The sequence below is a fragment of the Mytilus edulis genome, chromosome 7 (genome assembly GCF_963676685.1).
Source record: "Mytilus edulis chromosome 7, xbMytEdul2.2, whole genome shotgun sequence".
In the NCBI taxonomy this organism is placed as follows: domain Eukaryota; kingdom Metazoa; phylum Mollusca; class Bivalvia; order Mytilida; family Mytilidae; genus Mytilus; species Mytilus edulis.
The window spans coordinates 51,329,503-51,351,259 of NC_092350.1; the positions used below are offsets into that span (position 1 = coordinate 51,329,503).

Below are 21,757 nucleotides of genomic sequence, written 5' to 3' on the forward strand. Positions count from 1 at the left end.
AGGCACTTTAATTAAACCAGGTTTTTGTGGGTTCGTATTGCTTTAGTTTTTTTTGTGGATTTGCATGTCTTTTGTAGTTTTCTTTTAGGTAATATCCTTGTCTTTTTTTTCGGATTTTATATTCCCTTTGTTATTGTTTTTGATCTCTTCGTATGCTGCTTTTCTTCGTATTCTATTTAAAGAAGTTTGTGATTAGAGATTGTTTTCTTTCGGTGATCGTCAATAACGGTAGTAATTTTCAGATTTTGTCTTCTTTTTTGACGATTTGTTTAATTCTTTCACGTGTGCAGCTTCATGACATTATAGTGGGTATGCATAGGAACAGACTTGCACCAATGCATGGGGAGGGATAAAGTGTATTGACCATGCTGTTGGATGCAAGCTTATTTGATTCTCAGTCTACATGTATGTGGCAACCTTCTGGCGACAGTTGAGATAAGACTGCCTTAGAAACGCTAATTTCGTAAAGTTTTGGCTTTTTGATAATGTTTCATGTACCAACCACCTCCTTTCTTTTCATACTGTTAATCTTTACTTCTTCTAACAGAAATGTTGTGGTTGGAAAGACAACACAATAAAACTTCCGGTATCTCACAAAAGTTGGTTCATTTCGTCGTTAAAATAAAGAATCAAGGGGTGTTAAAAAAAAGTTCATACTTCATCCACTTTAAAACTGAAAACACTCTAATCGTTTAATTTTGTATAACCGAGAAATATTCATGCATTCGAATGTTATCCAAGACATGTTGCTGGGTATAACTGTTTAGAGGATTACATAAAACAACTGTTCTGTTAACACTAATCCGTTCTATCTTATTTCAAGAGAGAACAGCGAAAACGTTCTCACCCAATCAGATGCAGGCTTTAAAAAAAATCCTAACTGTGTCATAGATTACCAAGTACTATATGTTTAAATTGTCTTAGCTACAATACCATGCGTCCTTTTTAACTCTTTACTACTTTGTGTACGCCAGGAACGCGTTTCGTTTAGTCTACAAAAGACTCATCAGTGACGCTCGCATTAAAAAAAATAAAGACACGAATTTGAATAACATTGAATGTTACGCATTCGACAAAACTATATATACGTACGTGTATTCATGTATCAATTCCGCAACAGTCTTTTGAAAGCAATATTTTCGAAATCATTTATAAAACAGTTTGAACTTTAATCAGACAGAATTTAATTCTATAGGAAAGTATCTGAAATGTCACGAGTCATTGAAACGTATTATCAAAACAATATTCCCTCCTGTTTCAATAAGTTATGATATTGAAGACGCTTATGTATTATGTATGAACAATTATTATTCCTTGTGCACCGTAACTTTTTTTTTAAATTTTCTAACGTCTTGAAGTTGTCATAATTTTGTTTTTATCGACATCTATACATCTATTATTGATCTTGATTTTCTAATTTTAGTATACAACAGAACAACTAGCGGTTCTATATGATAAAATATTAAAAGGAAACTATTCTCATTTTTAGAGAAGAAAATTGAATGAATAGGATGCCAGTTCGAAATAATTTCCTGTAAGTTCTAACCAGGTAAGGGAATTGCTTTATATTTATATCTGTATACAGTGTTTTCTATTTGGCTAAACATTTTGTTCTTGATATAATTAATCCATCATGTGTATATTGAAGAATGAATTTCAACAAATAAAAGAAGAAAAAGATTAAAACCAATGCTTTAATTTAGTTTAAACATATCTTATTTGCGTAAATGTGCAAAAGGGATGAGACACAAGTTAATCAAACTTATATAGTCTTCTCCCACAATACGGAGAAAGATTAGGAATGAGCACTAAGATCCTCTCAAAAAACTTGAAATAAACGCGGATGCTTCAAGGCGTCAATCCACGTTTTTTTCTTTGTTTGTCGCATCAAATGTGCTATTTCTACTGTATACATGTACATTTCGGTCCGTATGACATGTATCATTGCACAAATCTTCTATCAGGTAAATTTGAGATCAAAGAAGACTTAGTCAAAAACATAAATGTTTTAGGCTTAAAACCTACAAAGCTTGTTATGATTTTTTTCAAGCATAACTTATACCGTAAATGTTTTATCTCTACATTTGTTGTCATGCTGAGGCCTTTTATTTCTAAATATACAATGACTATGTATGCGATATGAACTATACTGCATACTAACATAGGCCATACCTGTTGCCCAATCCAATCCAGTTCAAATTGTTTGAATAAAATACTGTTTAAAATAAACTTCATACTAAATGGACGTACAGTTTATGGCCTAAAATTGATAACTTCGTCGTCCATTTGTCTATCATGATTGATATATATGTTTGAATGGTTTTACACATTTTGTAGGCCCTTTAAGCTTACTGTTCGGTGTGAGCCACGACTCCGTGTTGAATACCGTATTTTGACCTATAATGTTTTTTTTTTTACAAATTGTGACTTGGATGGAGAGTTATCTCATGAACACTCATACCACACCTACTTAAATCTATATAAAATATTTTCAAAATACCTTCCATTTTTTCGAATATGCCAAAAGGCAGAAAACGACGATAATATTTAGTTTGGCTTCAATGACAGTGTCGATCTATTGGTAGCCATTAATACCGCGTGCACATTATTCTTTAAAAATATCATTCATTACGTAAGCTCTATACCAAAAGCTTACTATTTCACGATCGCATATATCTCATTTTGAATATGTCTTAGACCAAAAGCTTACTATTTCATGATGGAGTATATCATATTTTGAGAATCGATATAAGATTTTATATGGCAGGTGTGACATATTCTATTTATTGATTTAACATTCTAACGGAAATCATTTCACAAACATTACTAATGACGGCCTTTAATTCCATCAGGTCACCAGATCGCAGGAAACAATATTGTCATTACAGAAATAATACATCTTAATTGAATCTCTGATCGGATAAAGTTACACCAATCAATAGCTGATGAAGAGGATAATTGTTTCTATATAAATCTTGATACATGGAGATTTAGAATCAGGTATTGAATTTGTATTTATTATTTGACTTTTAAATTAATTGCTACTTAAACAGTAAATTGAAGCGTTTAATATACATCGACATTTAACATTTCAAAGATTGATGTAAAATGTTACTTGTTTGGTTTATTTCACTTTTGTGCTTGAGTTGAATGCTTTTGTAGTTCACAGTTACAATGTATTCTGTCTTATTATATTCTCATGCGTGTTCTAAGTCGTAGTTTTCTCGCTTTCGGCCAGTGTTTTAATTAAAACTGGAATTAATTCACTTCATCATTATTTGCCCTATATTTATAACTTTAATAAGAAATCAGGGACAAGTCCAGGATTTTCCAAAAGGTAGGAGGTGTTATTTCCAATGATTAAAGATATAGCGAATGCAAAGCGAAGCGAAAATGTTTTCGACAATTTTATACTAAATTATATTAATGTCTTATGAATATAATAATATGCGACCGTTCCATGTACATGTAATCATAATTATGTTAAGTTAGCATTCTTCCAACGGGGAGTATTGAGTTTTTCATCAAATTAATCAGTTTCAATAACGTATCTGCTGCATTACATTCCTATGACAACTCAAAAGAGATTTCGAGCCGTCACAGTATAAAACGATAATGTGCGAGTAACAGTTACTATTAGACTGAATAAAATCATAACACACAGATACTGAAAAACTTTTGACAGTGTAAACCAACCCACAGACATTAAATATATATCCACCTGTTTGAATTACAACCTTATGAAAACCATGGCAGCATCCATGACACAACTAAGATTGCGTCTTAAGAAAAAAGAAGGGGTTCGGATATTGAAACAGAGAAGCTAAAAAACTCTTCAGTGATTGTAATGCTAAATTGTAATGTTATTGTGATATTGTTTTTTTATTGGAGATATAGTTGTCTCTTTTATACTTAATCACACTTGTTCTTGGGTAGGAGAAAATTAGATTTAACTTATCACTCTAATTCTAGATATTTTGTCCTTTGTTGAAAACCAATTTTGACCTGTATGAATTATATTCTTTGAATTTTCTTTCGTTTATTTGCTGTCACATTGTCATATAATTGTTCACTATGCCATTACAATATATATATAAAGCTTTGTTTGGAACAGTATTTACCAGGTTCTGTGCGATAGAGATTTTTTTTTTAAATGTTTGGATAGAATCAAAATATATTTGATATTATCAATATCATGCAGAAAATCATCATGATAATGTAATTTAATCTATCGTGTTAACAAACACCGTCGGGAAATACATTGTATCTAGTTCAAACGATGACATTAATTATGCTTTTATTATTGAACTGAAAAATCAAACTACTTTAGTCAGAATATAAAGTACTAGTAATATTCTTAATACCATCAATACCAGTCACTGTTATTATCCAACAATGCTTAATATGTGCGTGTACACATTTGATATCTTTATAACTTTGCGTTAATTATAATATATGTGATTCGTATATTGCTCAATCGTTTCACCATTGTCCCAGAAAATTTAAAGGTTACGCTTTCCGAAACATTTTTAACCCCACCGTATTCTTTGCTGTTCTGTCTCGTGTAAAAGACCAAATAGTGAAGGGGTAATCGTTGGTTGCAGTCTGTAATAAGGCAGCAACCATTTGATTTTCTGGGGGGGGGGGGGGGGGGGGGGGGCTATGGTTTTTTTTGGAAAAAAAAGTTTGTTTCCAGATTTTGGAGAAAAAAATAATTTGTTTTTGATTCTGAGAAAAAAAAATGTTTGTTTCACCCTCAGCTGCCACTATATGTAATGCTAAAATTGAAAGAAAAAAATAGTTTTCGACTAGTCGCGAAAAAAATTTGTCCAGAAAAAAAAACCATAGCCCCCCCCAGAAAATCAAATGGTTGCTGCCTAAGCTTAATTCAATTTGATATCCTATGTATACAAGACCCTTTTAAGTTTACAATATGGTAGTGACTTTGTAAATACTGCTTTAAGCTATAAGGTGACCAGTAGCTTTTTAAAATTGTACTTGTCTTTAAGTCTAAGGACAACCATACTACGTCTCCTTATTATGCCCCACCTACGATAGTAGAGGGGCAATATGTTTTCTGGTCTGTGCTTCCGTTCGTTCGTTCGTCTGTTTGTCCGTTCGTCCGTTCGTCCCGCTTCAGGTTAAAGTTTTTAATCAAGGTAGTTTTTGATAAAGTTGAAGTCCAATCAACTTAAAACTTAGTAAACATGTGCCCTATGATTATGATCTTTCTAATTTTAATACCAAATTAGAGTTTTTACCCCAATTTCACGGTCCACTAAACATAGAAAATGATAGTGTGAGTGGGGCATCCGTGTACTATGGACACATTCTTGTTTTAAAATATGTTTTTTGCACATGTACACAAGCAGTAACCCTGATGTAAAACACCAATGCACAAAATCATTGTTTTAATTCAGGAGTACCTTAAAGGCTTTGGAGAATCAGTGTATGGCCACTTCACACGCTTTGGAAGTATTAACTTTTTAAAAATAAAATGTATTCATACGTTATAAAGGTATTGATCCATATCATATTTTAACGAGTAATTCTTTGATATTAGCAATAACTATTATCTAAAAATCTGATAATAAAAATTCCATGGACGATCCATGTAACAACTTGTACAATAAGCACACAATAGGACATGTGCATTGCTTTTCTTGTTTTATCGTATGTACATGTATATGAACATGTACAATGTATTATGTGTTAAGAATTTTGTTAATAATAAAACTTAAATATTTTTAAACTGCTGATTTGAATGTCCAGTTTGAACGGTACATGACTGTTAAAGAACCTGCAACAGCTATGGTTTGGGTTTTCAGTTGCCCTTTTGCAAGTCCTCTATTCCATAATTTTTTATGCTATAGATATTGTTCGATAAATAAAAGATAATGACTGCTGAGTTTATATCACAACTTTAAGCTGATTTTTCCTAATTTTCTGAATTGTTTCATACCGTGATATAATCAATACTACTTCTGTCTTTGATTCAAATAGATGCAAGCAATAAGATATGTTTGATATTATACAGAATAATCCCTTTTATTCCGACATCCTGAATCCTTATACGTAAGTTGAATAAAAATAGCGCATTGTATTTTGTAACTTAAAAGTTTCTGACAAAACAGATGACATATTTACAATAGGTACATGTATGTTGCAGGTACAAAAAATGTATAAGGAACACAAGGGCCAAGCAAATTTTATAAATTCAGAGTTCACGTTAAACTTAAGCATACATTTTTTACGTCTCTGAATTTATTTTCTGTATTTTTTTTTTCTGTTTCTCTCTTTCTTTCTTATTTTCAATTAGGAGTACAAATGTATTCGTCTTCAATAATGATAGAACTCACAAGGAAGATGACATATTTTTCTTTAACAGTTTCGGTTCTTTACGTTGTTTAGAAAGAGTGAACCTCAGTGCCAGTGTCTGCTCAATACTTTAAACTAAAACAATGCCATGGCAGATCCAATTGAAGAACAATTGTAAATTTCACATATTTGTTTTGAATATGAAAACCCATTGAAAATTCTACAACTGTATGTCTTACCCAATCACGAGTCGAACATATCTTATATACAGGGAGGGAAGTTGTGAATATACCGATCTTATAAGAAACCAGAGGCGCATTTAGGGGAAGGGAATCCACCCCTCCTTTGTGGGAAAAATGTTTGCTTATATAGGGAATCACTAAATCATTACTGTACAAGGCACGCTCTTAGGTAATCAGTGGGCCCACTCTTATGAACATTTCTGGATCCGCCACTGGACACCGGGAATACTGGACAATCTAGAATAAACATATGTAGTTAACTAGGGTCATGACAACAAAGAAGATATTTATCAATTGAAAAGCATATGTATTTAAAATGCAGTTGTCGTCCAAATGAATAAAAATAACAGATGTGTGTATACACCAATGAAACAGCAACCCAACGACAAAAAAATGTAAAATACAAATACCTGGTTGTATTCATATTAACAAGGATTGTATCAACAGCCATGAATGATATAAAATATGTCGTCAATACCATTTAGAAAATAATTACAAAGTCAACAGTCCTTTCATGTTAAACGTATGCCTTCGGGATGTGCATTTTAATCTAGTTCCAGCCATGAGGTTTATTTAAATATTATGGTTTGATGAACTGAGAACTAAAATTTCTGTAGGTGGAATATTAATAATATATCTAAATAAGATCAATATCAAACAGAGGGTATTATGAGACTTCCAACAAACAGATATAGTTTTGTACAAAGGCATGTACATTGAAATGTAAAAAAACTCAATTGCGACGGTTTGTTAGACCAATAGCGGAATCAAAAACAGAAGCCTAGAGTGGCGCACTGCGTATTAAAATCGGATATATATTTTTTTGTTAAAAGAATTCTTAAAATACTTTCCTACGCACTATGTTCGGTGCTATTTTTAATAATGCGGACAAAATTTCTCGCAAGCTAAAGCCGCCCTTGTCAACCATATCAATTAAAATTGAAACTTTTAATCTTCTAGCATTTTCATGCTGGTTTATGCATCCAAGAATTGTTCGACAAACTAAAACTGCTAAAACGAAGTGCAGATAATTATTCTCCCACTCGCCAGTTGTCAAAAGCGTAAAAATGTCTAAACTCAAAACTCAAAAGAAACCTGGGTTTTCATTATTTCTACTATAGATTTAATATTTATAAAAATACGTTGAAGCAACATGCTTCCATGTAAATGTTCAAGTGTTTTCAAGTATGAAGACCAGACGGAACAAGGAAACACATATTAATTTATTTCCACCAAACAAATCTTACAATTTAAAAAGGAACAATCAACATAGTTTTGTTTCTATTGTCTCAATTTAAAAGTTCTTTACTTTTGTAGGCGAAACGCTTCCTTGTTTCCTTGTTTCCAGGCTACTTCGGATTTAAAGTTAGTTTAAATTCTGCCTATAAGAAAACAAACAATAGTGTCTCGGTGACATAGCTGTACATCCAATATAATATATAAACATGACCTTTCTACTGAAAATTTACGTATTAATTTTTAATCTCATTAAACCAAATGGTTATTGTTGCTATGCAATCTCTAAGTGAGTTTTTATATTTTATCTGACAAAATCAAGTTTTTTGTTCAGGTCAATAATCCTTGTCTTGCAGTTATTTGAAAAAAGAAAATGCTTGGAATTCCCCGGCCCACAAACGTTTTTTTTCCCTTTATATTGTAGTATATAATTTCATGAAAACTAACTAAATATATATTACACGTTAGACTTTTCATCCTAAACGAACATTCATAAATTTCGATACCAATCGCCAACTGCGAATTGATATAAAGCCTCGGTCACACCTTACCGGATAGCTCGAACGGACGCCTAACGGATAATTTTTTTTTCAATCCGTTCATGTCCGTTCTTATCCGTTAGACGTCCGTCCATATTCGTTGCATGTCCGTTAAGCATACGTTTTATCCGTTGACGTCCGTTTTGTCCGGTTGAACATTTTGAGCATGTTCAAATTTTGACGGACGTCCAACGGATGAAATGTCCATTGAACGTCCGGTAGGCGTCCGTTATGTACGGTACTCGGTCGTTTCATTTCCGTTTTGTATCCGTTACGTGTTCGTTAAACCTCCGTTGGAGGTCTGGCAGATAAATTCATCAACGGACCTCTAACGGACGTCTAACGGATAAAACGGATGTTGAACGAATGTGAAACGGACTTCTACCGGACGTATAACGGATAAAACGATGATGAACGGATCTAAAACGGATAAATGCCAATAAAAAAATTTCGCGTCAGAAATGCAAAATCGATTTTTTAAGGTTCATGAATTCTTATGAATCATAATCGATCTTAGAGTAAGGGCACGTCTTCACAATCAAGCAACTCTTATTCAGGCCAGATACTCCCCTTTGGCGGCATTTTGAAGAACAAACCAAAACCAGTTACACAGAAACATTTTAAATAGTTTTGCAATTTACATGTATTAATATTGTCGCCTTTAATTTTCCGTATATCTTGTTCATCCGTTTTATCCGGTACGCTTCCGTTAGGTGTCCGTTTTATGCGCGGTACTCGTCCGTTGGGTGTACGTTCGACATCCGTTCTGTCCGTTACGTTTCCGTTTCTCGTACGTTGCATATTCGGTGTTTGTCCGTTATACATTCGTTACACGTCCGTTTTATTTGGTCAGTACATCAACGGACTCCCAACGGATACCAATTTTGTCAACGGACAACTTTTATTTTCATCCGTTAGTCGTCCGTTCGTGCTATCCGTAAGGTGTGACCGAGGCTTAAGGTTTGTACGGCGAGTTTCAATATGTCAAAACCAATATGTAAATCCATTTCATCTAGATTTAATTATTTTTATTTTATTTTTATTTGAAGTGATCTCATACATGTATGTACGTTTATATATATATATATAAATTGTTAAAACTTGTGACACTTGAAGAAGGCCATTTGTTGAGCCGAAATATTTGTCAGCACGATTTAATAACAACATTTTCGTATTATAACATCTTATATCAGTACCGTTGTGCAAATCTTTAGACTGATATAATTGTTTCCTTATCTGCATAGTATCGCCTATTCTAGACGATCCGGTACATAGTAAATTTGCTGGTTGGTCGTTTTTATAGACTTTTATATATATATATATATATATATATATATATATATATATATACAGCCGATTTGGTGTCACGATATCACAGTAGCATGGGTTCGAATCCCGGCGAGGGAAGAACCAAAAATTTGCGAAAGCAAATTTACAGATCTAACATTGTTGGGTTGATGTTTAGACGAGTTGTATATACATTATGTACACAGCCATGTATCACCATCATTGATGGCGATCCGATGGACACATCTGTTGTAGAGTTGTCACTGACTCAGACGTACTTATAAATATAATTATTTTCTGTGACTGTATATTACATTAATTTGTAGGAACCTTTACTATAGATAATTTAGCTGATCTGTAACAATAACATCTTCATGCCTTATATATCATGTACTGTAGTACGCCGCTAGATTAAAACTGACGAGGAAAGGTAACACACGGCCAGCGAAAGCTCTTTTATTTGAGAGCCCAGATGGTCGTGTGGTCTAGCGGGACGGCTGCAGTGCAGGCGATTTGGTGTCACGATATCACAGTAGCATGGGTTCGAATCCCGGCGAGGGAAGAACCAAAAATTTGCGAAAGCAAATTTACATATCTAACATTGTTGGGTTGATGTTTAGACGAGTTGTATATACATTATGTACACAGCCATGTATCACCATCATTGATGGCGATCCGATGGATACATCTGTTGTAGAGTTGTCACTGACTCAGACGTACTTATATATATATAGCGGGACGGCTGCAGTGCAGGCGATTTGGTGTCACGATATCACAGTAGCATGGGTTCGAATCCCGGCGAGGGAAGAACCAAAAATTTGCGAAAGCAAATTTACAGATCTAACATTGTTGGGTTGATGTTTAGACGAGTTGTATATACATTATGTACACAGCCATGTATCACCATCATTGATGGCGATCCGATGAATACATCTGTTGTAGGGTTGTCACTGACTCAGACGTACTTATGAATATAATTATTTTCTGTGACTGTATCTTACATTAATTTGTAGGATCCTTTACTATAGATAATTTAGCTGATCTGTTACAATAACATCTTCATGCCTTATATATCATGTACTGTAGTACGCCGCTAGATTAAAACTGACGTGGAAAGGTAACACATGCCCACCGAAAGCTCTTTTTTTGAGAGCCCAGGTGGTCGTGTGGTCTAGCGGGACGGCTGCAGTGCAGGCGATTTGGTGTCACGATATCACAGTAGCATGGGTTCGAATCCCGGCGAGGGAAGAACCAAAAATTTGCGAAAGCAAATTTACAGATCTAACATTGTTGGGTTGATGTTTAGACGAGTTGTATATATATATATGTATATATATATATATATATATATATATATAGGACGATGTTGTATGAGTGTCAATGAGACAACTCTCCATCCAAGTCACAATTAATAAAAGTAAACCATTATGCCTGACTTGGAATTTGATAAAACAAATAAGTTATAATTTAGCTTTTCATGCATATCTTGTAAGCGCAACTTGAAATCAGATTTTCTTTCTCTTGCAAAAACAATTTTGTACAGTATATCATTACATGCATAATTAGACTTTTAAAATTAGAAGATATGTTTAATTTATTTGAAATATTATCTTTCGATACTAGATAGTATAATTTCATTGTTGTTTCTGTAACTGACATACGAGTTTCAAAAATAGAATAAATGCTCTGTTGAATAACAATGTTAATACGGATATCTAAAACGAACTCTAGTTCGTTCGATTGCAATTGGTTTCGATTACAATTTGTTTTTATTAAGTTAGATTATAATGTTCAAAACGTGCACAAGCAATTTGAACCCGAATTATAGATCTGACTTTAATATGTTAATAATAGCTTATTGCAATAGGAGTGTTATGAATTTCACTTCATGTAAGTGACCGATCATAAATACTTTGAAAGGAAATATGCCAATAGAGAGTAGGTCAGGTATCATAGTTCAGTAATTATTACGTAATTCAAGCTTTTACATAGAACTTTTCTTGAACTAGTAAAGTAATTACCCTCCCCAACAAACAATACAGCTCCAGTGGCGGATCCAGGAGGGGGGTCTAGGGGGGGGGGGGGGGGGTAGAACCCCTCTTTTTTTTTTTTTTTTTTTTATCATCAATGCATTTGAATTGGAGCATAAAGTTGGACTCCCCCCCTACTTTATTCAGGGATGAAAACCCCCTTTTTAAAATGGATGGATCAGCCCCTGAGCTCCATCATTTGTATTTATGCATATTTGATTGCGCCTTTAATTTGCAGTAGTCGGAAGTTCTGGCCTTGTACAAATGTATATCTAAATCGGACGGTCATATTTATAAATCTTTGCAGTAAATCTTGTTCTATTAAGGATATTCATTTACATGAATTTTGTTATTTATTCTTTTTGAACTCATTTTTTAAATTAAAAAAAAATCTCAATTTTATTTGATTTTAAAAACAATCACAGCTTTGTTCAAACTTGCATGTAGATTACACCTCCGGGAAATACTTAGATAAAACGCAGTAAGCTGCTTTTTAGTTGCCATGCTGCGTCTAAGTGGTGACTTAATTTATTTTCCTTACAAGTTAATATCTTGTCAACGAGTTCAATTTGTTCATTTTAACATGACAATATATGAACACTAACAATTTTCCGTTTTGTAATTCAAATCTATCGAAGCAAGTTAAATACCTACTTTTTTACATTATCTTTTAAAATTAGTATATAGTAATGTTATTTTACCGAGTCATTCATTGTGTATTACAAGTAGGATTATCGACAGACTTCAATTATTTATATTTATAAAGACACGAGAGCAGTTGACAACGGTATGTTTAACCATTGTAAAGCCGTGTCATATTGTCATACGGTTGTGTAAAAGTGAAAGGACTTACAATTTTCACGTTTAAAAGGTTTAAAATGTAATTCTTTAAGGACAGGTTTTAAATTACAGCTTGAACTTATACTAGCAGGTAAGAATGTTATTAACATTATTATTTTCTACAAACTGATTATAAAATTCGTAAAAATATTTAGAACAAAACGGATTTAGATTTTATGTTAGCCTTTATAAATTTTCTATTCATAACAAAATTGTACATATGACAGTGTAAAATTGTATCAAAGAGGTACTATTACTATCCCTATTTCATTTTTTGCTATAGATTTTGTTGTTAAATCAATTAAAATGTTAAAATTTTCTATTCGTGTTTCAAAAGAAAGATACTAGATGACAAATATAATCCTGGTTAGCTAATATTTAGATATAGGAAGATGTGGTGTGAGTGCCAATGAGACAACTCTCCATACAAATAACAATTTAAAAAGTAAACCATTATAGGTTAAAGTACGGCCTTCAACACGGAGCCTTGGCTCACACCTAACAACAAGCTATAAAGGGCCCCAAAATTACTAGTGTAAAACCATTCAAACGGGAAAACCAACGGTCTAATCTATATAAACAAAACGAGAAACGAGAAACACGTATATATTACATAAACAAACGACAACTACTGTACATCAGATTCCTGACTTAGCACAGGTGCAAACATTTGCAGCGGGATTAAACGTTTTAATGGATCCAAACCTTCTCCCTTTTTCTGAAACAATAGCATAACATCACAACAAAGAAAAATATTTGTTTAGTTGTTAATTTGTTTGTTTCAAAAACGTCCACCAGAGTAACCTTTTTTTTGTAACATGAATATATACTTTTGAATTGTATGTGTGCTTACAAAACAAGCAATTCAAGTCAAGTGTCTGTAAAATATAACATGGAAAAGGCAACAAGATTCCCTTATGATAAATTTCACAAATTTTAGTCAATTTCATTATGTCAAGACTAATCTGTTGATGTCTTTTCAAACTTTCAATTTGTTTTGACCAGCCAGGACGAAAATCATACATTTCTCTTTTCCTGTGATTTTATAGATTAGACCGTTGGTTTTCCCGTTTGAATGGTTTTACAATAGTCTTTTTTTTAGGGGGGGGGGGGGCCTTTATATCTGACTGTTCGGTGTGAGCCTAGGCTCCGTGTTGAATAAAATTGAGAATGTAAATGGGGAATGTGCCAAAGAGACAACAACCCGACCATAAAAAAAAAACAACAGCAGAAGGTCACCAACAGGTCTTCAATGTAGCGAAAAATTCCCGCACCCGGAGGCATCCTTCAGCTTGCCGTACTAACGGTTTACTTATAACAAAAATTATGACTAGGATGGAGCGTTGTCTCATTGGTATCATACTTCATCTGTTTATATCTATACACTGATCAAAAGCACAACTACACATGCCAACAAGATTGATGCCATGTTTTATTGTTAGGTTAGAGCAGAGACATATATATACACATTGTGTATATATTTGTCTCTGCATGGTTAGAGTTCTTCTTAATTTTACCTCCCAAATCGGCAGTTGCAGATTAAGATTAGGGCAACTAAATCGCACCCTCCCTCTTTTTTATAAAAAAAAAAAACTATGTTGGGGTTAAAATCGTCTAAAAGAAAACCAGATTATGAAATTGCCCATGTATGTTACTCAGTAAAGTTCAAATTTTAACCTTGAAACCCTCTTACCTTGCTTTTTGATAGATACATGTACATGTATATTTTATTTATTTTATTTTTATTTTTATTTTTATTTTTATTTTAATTAACTCAGGCCATCAAATACCTATCAGGAATCAGACGCTACTAAACCACTTTGGCCTTACGGAAAATAGAAATTATCAGATGGCAAATTGTTTTGGAAGTACATGTATCCATAATATATGAAGCGAATTGAGCAAAACATAAATTTGTTATCAGATAGTTTTTCAACGAAACAAAAACGTCAAATATAGCTATTCAAAAAATACAAAAGATCGGTAGACTAACAGATTAACACTACAGAAGACAAGATGTGCACTGTTGCACAAGTTGAACTAAATCAATCCCCAGCGAATTTATGTACAATTCGTTTTTAGATTATGATTATTTCCTTTCAAATTATTACCATTCATAATTTAGTCTGGCTCAAAACGTCTATCGTTGGCCTTTACGGTGTGCATTAATCATGCAAAAGCTAGCAGCTTGTTAATTAACTTTAAAATGAAAATATGTGGTATGTATAAAGTTATGTTTATAGAGAACTATATCTACTCAAAAAAAGAAAAATAATGTCGATATCTTCATTCTACACACAGACACCCATTGAAATGCGCAAAGACCTCTGAAAAGTCAACCTAGTTTAGAAAGTTCAAGGTGAAACAAATTTGAATGACTTGTTAAACATTTGCCTCATTTGAGACAGTTAGATGATAAAACATTATTCCAAGCAATATACTACTAGATTTGTTATTTCGAGCACTGTATGCCAATTACTGAGAAAGTGACCCAGAATGACATACTGGTGACAACTGGCACATTATTTATCTAAACTGGTTTAACATGATTACCAGTTGTATTCCCTCAACTCTTTGCAACACGAGACAGACAATCAAATAAGAACAAAAATGTCCAATGCAAGATGGATGAAAAAGAGTGTTCTTTCAATGATTTTCCAGAATCAGCGTTCTATGGTTGCCAATCGAAACTATTTAGGTTTTTAAAAAAACCAATAACCTTCTGCTGTTATCTGTTCTTTGGTCGAGTTGTTGTCTCTGACATATTCCCCATTTCCATTCTTGATCTTAGATAATTTAATAGTTGCGCAAATTTGTGGTTTCATTTCAGTCGACTTTTGATACAGTGTGTTTGAATCTATGAGATTTGTTCGCGAAAACATTTTTTTTTAAAGTTGGCACAAATGAATTATGACGCAACTAGAAGACTAATTTGCGCGAACGAAGAATGTCCAACTTAGCACATACGAACTTCATCGAAATGGGCTTTTCACATTAGAAAACAGCTAGAATATAAAATTTTAACATATTTATACAGCATATAATAAATGTTATATTTATTTAAAGTATTTACATTTTTCATTAAATTTTTATAACATATATTAAATTATACAGTTAAATGTTTACTCTATTCTTGATGAAGTTTTGCAAATATTCAAAATATAAGTAGATTTACATCACTATATTAAAGTATATTTAATAGCAAGAATTGAATGACAACAATAATACCTATACAATTTGATTGATGGCCGCCCAATACACATAATTGGTTTTTATTCAAATGCACTATTCAATGTCTTCTTTACGTTGTAAGAAAAGAGGTTTTAGATTTCACATAACAAAGGAGAACGGATTTAATTATTTTTAAGATGAAATTAAACACAGTGCGTCGTCCGGGAGTTAGAATGGAAATAAAGGAATATTTTTATTCTACATTAAGTAAGATCTATTATTGACAACTGTTAATGTATTTTTCAATCAAGAAAGGGAAAGGAAAAGAATTAATGCAAGTAAGCGAAAAAATAATGTTAGAGGTATGCTATAGCTAAAATTTAATCAATGTTTTAATTCTAGCAATATTTTAATATAAATGACCTTTAAAACGAAAGAATTGTCTTGATAATAAATAACTTGAATAAAGGAATATAGATAGAATATAAATAGAATTGTTGTTTCGCAATCGTTGTCAAAATTAAAATGATAAACAATTATAAATTGGAAAAAAAATCAACAAAATAACTATTAACGTTACTGCTATGAAAATAATCAATCAAGCCAAATGGGTATTCGACATTTCTTGATTTTTTTTTTGCTAAATGTACTTCATGTACGTGACTGTATATTTTCATCTTTGCACTGGTCAAGAGTACATATAGCAGTTTGAACCAGAAAAGGTACATCTCTCAAATTTAAATTCAGTGTAGTTAACAAGTTATATTTTCATAAACTTGCGTATTGACTTAAAGTGATACATGTATTTATCAACTATCATATACATTGTGCATTACAAAACCAATTTAAAATCAGTGCTTAATTGTATTATAACAGTTTGTATATTGCCTTAAAGTAATATTAGTTTCCATCAACTTTTATAGACTTTGTACCATGTGCACTACGAAACCAATTTAAAATCAGTTACTGTACTTTGGTATATTAATATATTTGTAACGGAGAGGACTTAAAAGAAAACGAAAAAAGAAACAAATTTGTATAGGATTTAAGAAGGTGATTTATGTATTCTTATGGTAGAAGATAATTATATTACGTATGGATATGCATTAACCTTTACGCGGTAAGATCCCTTGTGAAAGTCGGTACAAAGCTCGCTTTGCGAGATGATTATAACTTTATCAAGTCACGGAGTAGAAACATATAATGATTTCAACAAAACAGAATAGTTATAAAACATTTAGCCATGAGAGCTACATTGTAGCAAAGTTTAGCAAATACTGATTTCTGTTACTTTTAGTATGTGTAAGATGCGGAATCATCTGGTTGGGGAGGTGAACCGGTTACACTTTGGAACCCTTGTCCAAACCATGCATGCCTTTAGTATTACGTAGGGGATCGTATTGCTTAATTTAAAGTTTCTATGTAATGTGTTTTTTTAACTTGTATTAATCTTTGGGTTTTTTTCGCTATCGTCATGAATGAAAATATAAACGAAATATTTGTCGCTGGACTTTAAACAAATGAAGATCAACATATCAATAAAAATGAAAACATTATGGTGATTTAGAGTTTGACACATTGAATTCATATAATTTCATGTAAACAATTGTCTTTTGTTGAAGATTGTATGACTTGTAGTTTTGTAGTTCTGAAGCCAGGTGCGGGATTTTCTTTTTGCGTTGAAAACCAATTACTGACCAAGGTTTTTTCTGCTCTTTGGTCGGGATGTTGTTTCTTTGACATATTCAACGTTTCTTTTTTAAATTTTTTATACACTGTAGTTACATTTCATTTGCTTGCTGACTCATTGAATTTTGTCTCTTTTTATTCACTTCATTGTTTACAAAAACAACCACTTGGATCTATATACTGACAAAGAAATGACCGTACAAAACTATGAATTTGAAAGTCATTGTGTTTTACTGTTTTTGTGCCTAAAACTTCACAGTATATTTGAATTCTTCCAAAGTCAAGGAAGTCACCTAAGAAACATTTTATTGTTTTACTATATGTATACTGTTTGTATATTAAAGAAGTGATTTGAAAGGACCTTATCTGTAGAAATTAAACACATAAAACAAATATTTGCTGCAAAGCTAATAAAATCGGATTTAAAATGTGTTATAGATGTTTCAGTAGATCAAATCACTTCAGATTGTTTGCTTTTGGCTTGAGATTTAATTTAATTTTCAGTCCTATTTTGCGTTGTTATGAGACAGGTATTCGAGTATATATACATGTATATAGACCTAAGTAGGGTTAAGGATGTTCGCTACTCTGGTTCAAAACAAAAAGGTTTTTTTAAGACTGCTATAAATTTGAATAAATGAATAAAGGAACAAATAATCAGAAAAAAATTAAGCGTTTTTGAGATTTAAGACATTAGACATTTGGCGGGATTTATTCTCTCTAAACTTTTTGAACATCTAACTTTTATATCTTTATTCTTTCACAAACTATGAAAAAACAACAAGGATTTTATTAAAACGGTATGTAATAACTAAAGATATTTAAAAGAAAAGAAGGGGTTTGCGAGCAAAACTTTAAATGGAACTTACATGGATAAAATCAAAGGATTCAGACTGTCTTGACAAGAATTTAAAACAAAAGTGGAGCGAACATTCGTAAAAGAGGATAGGGCGTATCAATTCATTACATAAATTACATAAAAAAAAGAAAAAAAAAATCAAAGGAACAATGTGGCAGAGAAAAAAAATGATGGTTTGAACTGTCCGTTGTGTTGACTGTTGCAATGAGAGCGCCTTCATTTTTTTGTCCAATTTAAACGAGTAACTTCACTCACCATAACAACGGTTATGCGTTCGACAACCCCATAATATGCAAAAGAGAACCAGTTTTTTTTTTTTACGGGAGTGAGTTTGTAAAAAAAACCATACTATTTTTTTCCGTTTGAATAAGCTCTTGATTTATTATCGGTACCTCTTCAAACCTTTATGATGGTTTTTATACGCCCGTCAAAATTTTGACGGGACGTATTATGGTATACAAATGTCCGGTGTCCGTCCTTCTGTCTGTCCGTCCGTCTGTCTGTCTGTCTGTCTGTCCGTCTGTCCGGCGTAAACATGTCGCACCGTAACTTGAGAACGACTTATCTAAATTTCATGAAACTTAATATAGTTGTTTTTTATGATGGTCAAATGATCTGTATACTTTATGGTGAAATTAAGATTAAAACTTTTTGAGTTACGGCACTTTGTAACTAAAAAAGGGGTGTGTTTTTTTTTCACATGTCGCCCCGTATCTCAAAAACGATTCTTGACTATTGCTTAAAACTTTACACACTTTTTAGTTATATTAATCTAAATATCTGTATACTTTTTGGTGATGATTCAAAATTTCATTTTTGAGTTATTGAGTATTTTGTAAAAAAGGGGGAGGGTTTTTTACATGTCGCGCCGTATCTCAAAAACTATTTATGATTATTGCTTTAAACGTTACACACTTCTTTGTTATATTAATCTAAAGATCTGTATACTTTTTGGTGATGATTCAAAATTTCATTTTTGAGTTATTGAGTATTTTGTAAAAACGGGGGAGGGGGTTTTTACATGTCGTGCCGTATCTCATAAACGATTTATGATTATTGCTTTAAACGTTACACACTTCTTTGTTATATTAATCTTAAGATCTGTATACTTTTTGGTGATTACTCAAAATTTTATTTTTGAGTAATTGAGTATTTTGTAAAAAAGGGGAGGGTTTTTTTTACATGTCGCGCCGTATCTCATAAACAATTTATGATTATTGCTTGAAACTGTACACACTTCTTTGTTATATTAATCTAAAGATCTGTATACTTTTGGTTTGATTCAAAATTTTATTTTAGTGATATTTGTAAAAAAAAAAAAAAACAACAGGGGGGGGGGGGGGGGGTTCACATGTCCCGACGTGTCTCAAAAGCAATAAATGGTAATTATTGCTTAAAACTTTCTCAGAAACTATTTATGATTATTGCATAAAACTTCCACACAAGACGTCGGGCGTATCATGCGCTCATGGCGCAGCTGTTTATTATTTCTAAAAACCTCGGATGAGTTCGATAACCCTGAAAAAAAATCTGAAAGGAGAGAATATTTTTCAAAAGGATGACTTGTCAATGACTTTTTGTATCCTTTATTGGTTACAATGTGTGTCACGGGGTATGTACATGTACATGCAATCTTGTTCTCTTAAGGATTTTGTCATTTTAGTATCGAGGGCAAATTATTGTTATATATTTTGCTATGAAAATCAAATCATATATATTTACATATATGCTTTTTTTTTATTTCAGACGATTGCTAAAAAGGGATATGGCGTCACCAAACGTAATCAGTGAAAATGACCAATTAACCAATAGTGAGAATGAAGACAGCAAATCGGTAGAACATCAGAAAACTAACGATTCAGACGAAATTGTGCAGAATCAAAATACTAACGAAAACATTAAAGTAGATGAAATAGAAAATAATTCAAATTCATCCTCGGAAGGAAATTCAATTCAAAAAGAGCCATCCATTATTATAGAAGTTAGGGTTCCGCAAAATTCAAACGCTGAGTCAGAAAATAACAAAGAAACGTCAGATTTGGCTAAAATAACTAAAGGAACCGAAACCGAGGCAGAACAATCTGAACTATTACCTAAGACTGAAAAGTTAACAGATGAAAATGACATGGACGAATATGATCCAGATTTATATATAACAGACGAAGAGAAGAAAGCATTCGAGTACATGTTAGATCAGCGACGGGAGGAGATCGCGAAACAACGTGAAACTTTTAAAACCTGGGCTGAGTCTATAACGAGGCGACGAATGTTTGCTTTAAGTCGACTTCGTAAAATAAAACAGTGTCATCAGGAAAGAATGGTATTTTATGAACAAATGGAAAGTTATATAAAATCAGCTGATGATGTAATAAATTCAAACGATAGTACAGAACACAGTGAACAGACTTCTTACGGTTTTGTAAAAGAATCAAACAATCACACGTTAGAAGATTTAGTAAGAGAAAATACCGGATTTGTTTTGAAAAGTGAAAGAAAAGGGAACGAATTAAATCAAAGAAGACAAAGTGAAAAATCCGACAACGAAAATATAGAAACCAATTCAAAACGTACACAAAACAATTCTACAAGTGATGATAATTTAGAAGACGTTATTTTGAAAACAAACGGTAACGCTGATGACGATTCAAAGCATAATTTATCAAATAACAATGAGAATACTCCAAAGATTGTTCCTGTGACAGTTTAGTTCTGATTATCATGATAGCACGCTCATCCTTATGTATCATAGGTGCTTTTGTTTTTAAAGCATTAAATTAATATATTTTTGAGTTATTAGTTGTTTCTTTATCAGATCTAGGTTTTTTAAATGATAAGAAAGATGACGTTGAACTCATGACAGAAAAGATTATACGAAAAACGTGAAAAAAAGGAGGAATGTTGTTAATGCCATAATTATGATTATTAAAAATTAAAGGAAAAGGTTAACGTTTGACATAATAAGTTTTTTAGACTGCAAGGCCCTCTTGATGCTTGATATTCCTGTTCTCGTTTTAGATCCTGTATCGGTCCCGAACTTTTAAGTTGTTTTAAGATACTATCATCACATTCGTTTCAGTATTATATCCTAGTTGCAAATATAGAAAACGCAGTGTAGCTAAAAAGATGCAACATTGTTAATAAGAACAACAAAACAAATCTGCAGATTAGCCACCATGTCATCCTAAAATTGTCCTCTCTCACAATGATCAAGCGGTATTACTATAATGCAAGATGTTGTCCTCAATAATTCAATGCATAAAAAAACTATTTTTCACACTTCATCAATGAGTTTGAAAAAAAACCAAATAATATTTAATCATAATCTCACTGATACCCTCAGAAGAATTTGGTATAATAGCTGGAACGATTCGCAAGACAAAGACGAAACCGAACTAGTCCGATGCACTAACAACTACACCACGGCTCTCATGGAACAGACATTTCTTAATGTAGAAAATGGTGGATTGAAACTGTTTTTCATAGCTAGCCAAACCTCTCACTAGTATGACAGTCGCATAGAATTCCATTATATTGACAATACTATCC

At 32.5% G+C, this 21,757-nt stretch overlaps 1 protein-coding gene across 4 annotated transcripts; it reads left to right on the forward strand.

Annotated features, from left to right (window-relative positions):
- Nucleotides 1-1,421: 1,421 nt before the first annotated feature.
- On the forward strand, nt 1,422-21,000 carry LOC139481736 (putative uncharacterized protein DDB_G0289963). Of its 4 annotated transcripts, XM_071265226.1 has the most exons (3): nt 1,422-1,549; nt 2,853-3,000; nt 19,958-21,000. In XM_071265226.1, exon 3 carries the CDS (start codon nt 19,977-19,979, stop codon nt 20,916-20,918), a length of 942 nt encoding a protein of 313 aa, XP_071121327.1. In that variant the 5' UTR covers nt 1,422-1,549; nt 2,853-3,000; nt 19,958-19,976; the 3' UTR covers nt 20,919-21,000. The 4 variants fall into 4 exon arrangements, with proteins under 4 accessions (XP_071121327.1, XP_071121325.1, XP_071121328.1 ...); XM_071265224.1 differs by lacking the exons at nt 1,422-1,549; nt 2,853-3,000 and adding an exon at nt 12,168-12,583; XM_071265227.1 differs by lacking the exons at nt 1,422-1,549; nt 2,853-3,000 and adding an exon at nt 14,451-14,711.
- The last annotated feature ends 757 nt before the right edge of the window (nt 21,001-21,757 follow it).

Coding starts and splice junctions, on each gene's coding strand:
- LOC139481736 (XM_071265226.1), top strand. CDS start 19,977: ATGGCGTCACCAAACGTAATCAGTGAAAATGACCAATTAACCAATAGT.